Genomic DNA, 8,924 nt, shown 5'->3' on the forward strand with positions numbered 1-8,924 from the left:
AATTGAGGAGAGTGATCTCACTGTGTGGTCATGTCCTACGGCTCATTGTGCTTATTATAAAGCGTCTAGTGTGCTATTTAGGATCGATGTGGTAGGTAGTATCATGAGCGCAAGTATGACAGTAGCTTCATAAGCTTGGTCACAAACCGTGCTTAAAAGAGTCAATACACATCGAGCAGCCGGGCGTAAATCCGTAGTACTTTACTTCATCAGACTTAAAACACACCCATATCCAAATTCCAACTGCTTGAATGCGTTTTATTGATAACATTCTTAGCAATAAAAAGTGAGGCTTTAAGCTTTTCGGGTTCACAATCCAAAAGAGAAAGACGAAACACAAATGGTGAAGCTCTACTGTGCCCTAATCGGAGTGAAAGTCGTATTTCCTGTGAATATCGACGAAAATGAGTCAATGGGGAACTTAAAGGACGTTATTAAAACTAAGAATCCAGACGACATAAAATGCAGTGCTAGCAAACTCGAGCTGTACTTGGCGAGGAAGGGGGACGCGTGGCTGTCGGGTAGCGAGCCGAGTGCACAGCAACTCAAAAGGGGAAATGTGGATGATGACATCAAAAGTATGCTTGATTGTAAGCCACTAAGGGCAATTTGGCCTATCCAGGATTATCTAAACGATAACCAAATGCCCGCGCCGCAGCCAAACCAAATTCACGTGCTGGTGGTGCTTCCAAATGAGGTCCCGCTTACCATTTCGCCGAACAGCGACGAAGCCAGATTTGTGGAAAGGTATGAGTCTCTCTCCAAGACACTTGTGAGGGATGAACAAGTCGAGTCACTCTCAAAAGCAATCCGCGCAATCCTCGAGGGCAATTTTGACATCACACCGTTTGTTGTTTTGGAAAGCTCGTCTGGTATGGGAAAGACGCAAATGGCATTCAACTTGAACGCCACAGGAGAATTTGATGTTTTTTACATATGGTGTAATAGGGTACCTGATAAAGTACAAGACATCAGTGCAGCGTATTCATCACGTACCGATGCTTTCTGCTTTTGCCTCAATAAAGACTTTCGAAACATAAAAGATCGGTGCGATATCGGCAGCATTCCAAAATTGCGAGGTATAGAGAATCTGTGTCTTTATGGATTTATTCAAGCTGCACTGCTTGGAAAAAATAAAGTTGATGAAACTGTTAAGACTCGCCAAGCTGTGAAAACGGCACTCGTAGATCGAGCTGCGAGTGGAAAGAAGCCCTTCATCTTTTTCCTAGATGAATTTCCACGTGAAATTAACAGAGAAGCCACATCAAGCACCAACGAGGCTTTTGATCAAAAATGTCGACTTCGTCTCATGAGAAACATATTTCGATCGTTTGGACTTGTTGTGATAGTCAGCTCCACGAGTGGCACGGCACGAAACTTGGTCTCGGATTCCGCTGGATCTAGAAACACTTTGGATTATCTGTGGTGCATAGTGCATCCACTTTTACCTCGTACTGCAATCGACAGTGACATTATGATACTGCCAACCGTTTTACAAGGCATTATCGCTAATAGTCGGCCGCTCTTCGCTTGGACAGCTGTCCAGTATATGCGAAAAAATTGGTGGAGTGAGGGCAGCAATACAGCAAATTACTTAAATGCGCTGGTTGGACATTTGGCACCAATGTTTGCCAATTTGAAGCCAAAACGACTTCACGAGTTCAAGATTGGTCAGCTGTGCTTGTTGCTCTGCTCAAGTTATCGTGCTGAAGACGGTAAAGTGAATTTGATTGACAGTCATTATGCTTGCTTAGATGAAAAGATGATGTTCAGGCTGATGCTGACGCCAACCGGCGAACTGTATAAAGTCGCAGAAATCAACGGCAGCGAAGCCGAGATCAAAGCTGAAGACAATCGTACCTGGAATTGTCGTAGTGTGTTTCCTCACCCAGCGAATGACGTGCTACTACACTTGACTATGACCGGCGGTTTGGATTATCGTCCGTTTGACCATTCCTTGCGTGAGGTCCTAGCGTCAGTGTCGACTACCACAATGAATTTTCATAATACCAACCAGCCTATGAACGATGGGCAGCGTCTCGAAGCATTGGTGTTAGCGGCCGTCGTGTTGGCAAGTCATGTTGATGGACTCGGTGGGGTGGCATTACCGACATTTTTGGGTCGGCTTTTGTACGAGTTGGGCGTCAGGTCACAAGATGGAAGAATCGAATTACCTCGAGGCGTTGAGACAAGCGGGAATTTGGTCGTTCCATTCCTGTCTCCTCCAAACGTGGAATGGCCAGCTTGGCTGCTTGATGACAAATTTATGAATTTCGGCGATCTCGTTCGAAGTAAAAACTGTGATAAGATCGACTTTCGTATTGTATCCGGGGAGATATCTGGCGAATGCAAGGACCATGGACAGCCTCTTCCTCTCCAAACAATGAAAGAAATACTGTCGCGTGTACCCGTCGAGTCCAAAGTGCATTTGGTGGTAACGAGAAAATTGCAGAATAAATATTTTACGAGGGAGGAAACATATGGAACATTTGTGCGAGAACAGAATTTGTCAACGAAAAATGTTTATCGCATTTCAGGTGGGTCGACGCTACACAAAATAGTTGGGATGGAGAATCAAGAATTGCAGAAAGTACAGTGCATGGATGATGGCAGCACGAGGCTCTGCGACAAAAAGCTGGTCATTTTCATCGAGATTGGCACTGATAGAATCTAGTTAATTGAATTCTGTTTGCATCATGTTTGCTTTATAATATTCAATACAGATTGCTTTGGCGTACATTCTATACAACGCGTCTATCGAAGTATTGAACTGAAATATCTAAATTGGTGTTGTTTTTTTGTCACACTCGGATGAGAACTTTCTTAAAGAATTTAATTGTCGATATACGTAGCCATCCAATAACCCAAGACGCTGCGTCTTGCCACCAGATGTGATGTCACGCTCAAAAGCATTTTTCATACATTGTATTTTTTAATTCCGGAAAGGCAACACGCTTTAAAAGTGTCGTATTTTGTTGTCTTTGAGAGCTAGGCCATCAAACAGAGGACGAAGGGAAGATCGTCGCCCCGTAATGTCTGCCTTTCATTCTAATCAAGTTGAGCAGTTATTGAAATTCAATACAACCTCGTGATGGGATTCTTTCTTTCAAAAAGAGCCTTTAAGAGTGGGTGTACAACCCAGCTGGTACGCTAACTAAAGTGATTAAATATAAAAAAACATGCGATGGACATGTGTGAGGCTGATGTATAAAGTAGCGGCGGCTAAGAGCTTTACAAGTAAAGTTTCGATACATATGCAGTTAAATGATGATTGGCTACTTAAACTAAGACTCGGAATGAGCTTCAGGTAAGATCCTCCTTTTTAATGTGCAGCTTTAAGCCTCACTTTTTATTGCTAAAATGTTATCAATAATGTATCCAGCTAAAGTTGCCCGAATGTTACACAGTCCCCATTAAGTATATTTGGTACTTAAGGGGATGGTCAATTACTAAATAATAGTAATTAGACCCAACACTCGGGTGTGGTGCACATTTGTGACCAACCCTTGTGGATGTGATGCACATGGGTGCATTCACATTAGGAGGGATGACGCCCAGCGTCATCCATGATGACGGCTAGCGTCATCAGTTACGCGAGGTATCTATAAAGATACGCTCGCAATACATATTAAATGATATCTATAGAGATATCATTTTAATTGGTAAAAATAGGTATTTGTATTTAATTCTATTAAATATAAATCAGTCTGAAATTTACTACCTACTTGGTAAGTGCGCACGAGGAGACGGATTACCGCTCCCGTGACGTCACTTCACCAGAGTTCTTAGTGTGTTGGGTGAGGTCGCTTGCGCGCCCACCACAACTACCTCACTGCACGCAAGAGAAGCAGGTGCAAACCGCTTCCTCGCTGTGCTAGGGTGTGTGCTAAGTAGAGCGTGGCCGCATTACGACGTGCCCGCCTACACTTGGTAGCACTTGAAATCCTTCCCACGACCCGCATCTCTGCGTGTGTACGTGAGGATGAGCCTCAACATTGATTGGGCTCATTTTCCCCACCTCTCCGAACATCATCGGGAGGTGGCAGGGCTAATGGCGCAGGGACTTGGTGAACAAGCCCTGGCCAGGCTCCTGGGTAGTCCTCCTGAGCAACATGTTGCTCAGTTGGAGCAGTTTGAGGCATTCGTGCTTGGACAGCGGAAGCCGCGTTCGGGGCACAGAACCATGCTGCGGCGGAGTCCGTCACTTCTCCAATCTCCTCGACCACAGTAAATGGCCCAATATTACGTGGCAATAGTTTCGTAGTACCTCCAGGTAGTACAGAAACTACGATTTTAGGTAGAGTAGCAGTATTTAATAGTACTTTGTCTCCAACACTGAAGCATTCATTGTTTTTGCGACCATTTCGGTCAGCGTATTCTTTTTGTTTGTCCTCCGCGCCTGCATCGCGTCGCGGACTTTTCGTGTGCTGGCTAATCGCTAATCGCTCATCCACAAAGCGTTGAGCTTCGCTCACGCTTTTTGCATCTAACTTGCCTACGACGCCACCGAAAGGTCGGTCATAGGACGTAGTTGACAGTAACGGAACATCGTTGTTATTTGGGAGCACAGGCATTCCTTGCCGTGACTCCTTACTGACCACTGCCAAGTCGGCGGGGAGCTAGGGCAAGTTTCTGTCTAACATGATACCCTTGCGGGTCATCGTCATATTGACGAAACTATGTCCCTCTTTCGCACTGAGCATAGTGAGGGGTCCTCCCCCGCTAAGTCTCGAGCTGCGCACAAACGAGACTAGCGTCCGAGGATAGCGCAGTTCGTTACCATAAAAAGGTGTCTCACCCGTACTGGCGTGGACACTGTTATTTACAGCGAACTCCACAAAGGGCATTTGCTTGCTCCAATCTTTGGGAGTTGCTATAGTGCGTAATACATCCGCCACGACCCGATTGGCACGTTCTGTTTGGCCATCGGTCTGGGGATGATCGGCGGTCGATATGTGGAGCTTGCTACCTAGCGGCTCAAACACATGTCGCCAAGACCAGACGTAAAACGTGGATCCAGGTCCGATATTATGGACTTGGACATCCCGTGTAGTCGGTATATATGATTCAGAAACAAGAGAGCTGCTTCCTTGCGTGTGATCGGTGTTTTGAATGGTGCTGGATGCACCATTTTGCTCAGCCGGTCTACACATACGACGAACCCGTCCGACCTTGTCGTCGGGCGGCATTCCAAACGTGAAGTCCAGACTTACTGACTTCTAACAATCCGTTAAAATCGGTAGCGGCTTCAGTGACGCACTGCTGGACGGTGCAGGGGGTTAATGCGCTGACACTGTTCGCAAGAGCGAACACAGTTGGCCACCCGTATATATAAATGTGGCCATCAAATTCCTCAGTCACTCGTAAGAATGTCTTTTCACGACCCGGATGCCCACTAGATGGCGTATCATCGAGATCGTGAAGGTTCATCAGCTTGAGATCTGTGTCACATCGATTCTCAAGGGATCACAAGGTGATAGCTGATGCCATAACAGGCCATCGCTGTAGCTACAGCGATTAAGCTTAGCTTTCAGTTGCAATGGAAAGGAAACCTTTAGTCCATCGAAGTGATCCAACAGCAGGCGACAATGTTCGTCCTGACTGTAGCTCTCTTGTATATCAGAGGCTAACAAACTCGTCACGTGGTATGCCTTCATGGCTGCCAACGTTGACGGCTGAAATTGTGCTTTAACACTAGACACATATTTTTTGGTGCCCTACCTCGAAGTCTGGTCTGCGCGATAAAGCGTCAGACAAGACATTAATCTTAAGCGGCTTGTATTTAATTTGAAATTAAATTCAGAGAAGAATGTAAGCCACCTTGTCATTCTAGGCGAGAGGTGCGCTAAGTTTTTTGCGGTCCACAATGTTGCGTGGTCTGTATAAATCACAAATGGTTCGGTGCTCAATAGGTGCACTTTAAACTTGATAAGAGCATATCTTAGTGAAAGTAGCTCTTTGTCATGCACAGGGTAATTCAGCTCCGCGTCTTTTGAAAGCCGGGACTGATAAGAGATGACACGGCCAACGCCGTCGTCATCCTTCTGCATGAGCGCGCTGGCGAGTGCAAAATTACTTGCATCGCAGACGACGCTAAAGGGCTTATCCGCGCCTGGCAATGCCAGACCGGTGCCTCTACAAGAGATTATTCTTCACTGATGTGAATGCATCTTCTTGTTCTTTTAACCAAACCCATTCTGTGTTCTTTTTAAGGAGACCAGATAATGGCTTAGTTTGCTCAGCATAATTCTTGCTATGCTTATGCAAGTACTTAGCGAGCCCTAGGAATTGGCGCAAATCCTTCACATGCTGTGGGATTGCCCGTTCCTTTACTGGTTTTACCTTGCCTGGGTCTGCTCGTACACAATGGGTACCTACGATGCAACCCAGCACAGGTATCTCAGGGACCCTTATGACGCACTTTTGCAAGTTGGCGTACAATTGGGCGTCCTTTAAAGTTTGCAAAAAGCGTCTGAATGACGCTTGTGCGACTCTATTGCGCTCAGCCCGTCCTCGGCCCTACTATGCACGAATCTTCGTCAAAGTAATGCGGCGCGTAGGCACGGTGCTGACGCATCACGTGAGCCACTCAGTTGAATGTCGCTGGTGCATTTTTAAACCTTGGGGCATCACAAGCCACACCCAAAGCATACCGCTTGGGGTGCTTACTGCCGTTTTGGCTACATCGGACTATTTCATGAGTACCTGATAGTAGCCATCCTTCAAATCCAACGCGGAAAAGATTGTTGACTTTCCCATGGAGTTCAACAAGTATCTTTCCGCGGAATTGGCGTTTGCGCCGGTATAATCGCCGTGTTCAGCTTATTGTAAGCATGTACCACGCGTCGTCCACCTGTGGCTTTATGCGCACAAAAGGTCGGGCTGCAGTGAGTTGATTTGCTCTCACGCACATGCCCCGCCTTGGCTCGTTTGTCGAAGAACTAATCAATATAATCAACTTGTTCTTTCGGCAACGGCCATTGCCTGCTCACACAATACTTGGTGCCAGGTTCGAGGTCTATTTCGTGTCCGATGCTTCTATCTGCTGGTAGGCGGCTCGGCACTTCTTCTGGGAACACATCGCAATGTTTCCACAGAACCTTAAAGAACGTGCTGTCTCTCAAGGCATCCGAGCATTGGGCAGCAAACATTTCCTTTTTGTTCGTTTCTAGGACGCTCTCGTCCATTGTAGACGACGAGCAACAGTCCACCAAGTTCTCTTCTGGAAGTGGTGCGACTACTTTGTGGATCTTTCCTTTCTTTAATTTGGCAAGGAACAGATCCCACGACATCTCCGGGAGATTTACTATCTTCTCGGCAATTTTAAAGACTGTCGGAGCACATCAACTGAGGATGCCTCCGCATTTTTGTCTTTGACGGCCTCGAACACCTCGTTCGAAGGCCCGTCCTCTTCAATAGGATCTGAAACAAAGGTCACTCGTTAAGACGTGCCTTTGATCGTCCTAATTTGTCGGGTACTAGTTCATCGAGTCCCCACAACCTTTGACTGGGAAGCGGATGCCGTTGCTCTCCTAGCTAACGCACCCCTTCAAAAAATCGCAACAGGCTCTAGGTTCTGTGCCGGTTCATGCGACGCTTGATTTCCTGTCAGCTCGCTGTCTACTGCCACAGACTCTCGGCTCTGTGCAGGACTATGGGACACTACTTGTCATTGTCCTTTTTCTACCTCAGTCTCCACGAGCTGGGTAGAATTGGTGACGTTTGACATCCCGTCAACGCACCCTCAACTGCGCTCGACACGACATCAATTGCAAACGCCTCTCGCAGGAGCGCATCCTTTCCGGTAACCTGCGTAGAGTTCGCAATTGTGCGTGTTCGCCAGTCTTTCCAAGGTTGGCAAAACACAACTCATGGCATGCCTAGGATGAGGTCGTAAGAACTCTCCATACCTAGCACTGTGAGCTTCTCTTTACAAGAGAAGTCATTAAAGCTGAAGGCGAGTTCAACTTGAACTCCCTCAAACTTAACGAGCGCGCCGTTCGTTAGCCGAACGGTCGCAAATCTCTAGTTTAGAGCCGCGAGTTTAACAAAATTTGTGATGCACTCGAATTCACTCGGTGGGTCGTCACCTGGTCATAGCCTCGTCCTTTGGCGCTATAGGGCATCCCGCCCCTACTGCGCTCCTGCATTTCCCGACCCCTCAGTGGTCGAGGCAGAACTCATGCGTCTCGCACGCTGGTTCTTGCCATCGCCCTTTGGGAAGGGAGTCCTCTTGCTGGGCATTTTTGCCCCAGCAAGGACCCTGGCATAGCAGCGAGCCATCATATGGCCGCGCTTGCCGCATTTAAAACAGACCGCGTCTGCATTGCCCAACTCCATGGGAGTGGCATCTGACCTCTCGGCCGACGGCTCATACCAAGCTGCCACCGAGGCACTGTTGTAGGATTTTTTCTCAACTAAGGCGATTTGGATTGCCTCTTTCATCGTCGACGGCACCTTTCTGAAAAGGGCCTGCCGCGATGGGCCATGTTGAAGTCCGTTCATAAATGTGGGCACCTTAACGCGCTTCGGAATTTGATCTACGGTAATGGAGGCCGACAGCGAGCTATCTCCTGCACATACTCTTGTAGAGATCGCTTCGCCTGTCTCACCATATAAAAGCGCGCCTAAAACAACACCTCTTTGTTCAGCGGCTGGTACATGGCTCGAATCTTTGTCTTCAAAATTGCCCATGAGAGGAACTCCTTAACGTCTGCCATAAGCGCCGAGTAAACCCACTCTGAGGCCTTACCGCGCAGGTGCGACATGGCGTACGACACCATCCGACTGTCGTCCTCGATGAGCTGCGCGACACCGCATTGCTTCACGGCTAACAACCAGAGGGTAATCGTGTGCGCTGCAGTTCTATCGAACTTGAGCGGGTCCATCCAAATGGGCCTCGGCTGGTGCGGCCGAGCAGAGAG

General features: G+C 47.5%; 1 protein-coding gene across 1 annotated transcript; it reads left to right on the forward strand.

Annotated features, from left to right (window-relative positions):
- Nucleotides 1–340: 340 nt before the first annotated feature.
- On the forward strand, nt 341–2,674 carry CCR75_007566 (uncharacterized protein; the record flags this gene model as incomplete). The annotated part of the gene is made up of 1 exon (XM_067965624.1): nt 341–2,674. The coding sequence occupies one exon, from the start codon at nt 341–343 to the stop codon at nt 2,672–2,674; it is 2,334 nt and encodes a 777-aa protein (XP_067819449.1).
- Between the last annotated feature and the right edge of the window lie 6,250 nt (nt 2,675–8,924).

The sequence above is a fragment of the Bremia lactucae genome, linkage group LG9 (genome assembly GCF_004359215.1).
Source record: "Bremia lactucae strain SF5 linkage group LG9, whole genome shotgun sequence".
Taxonomy (NCBI): Eukaryota; Oomycota; class Peronosporomycetes; order Peronosporales; family Peronosporaceae; genus Bremia; species Bremia lactucae.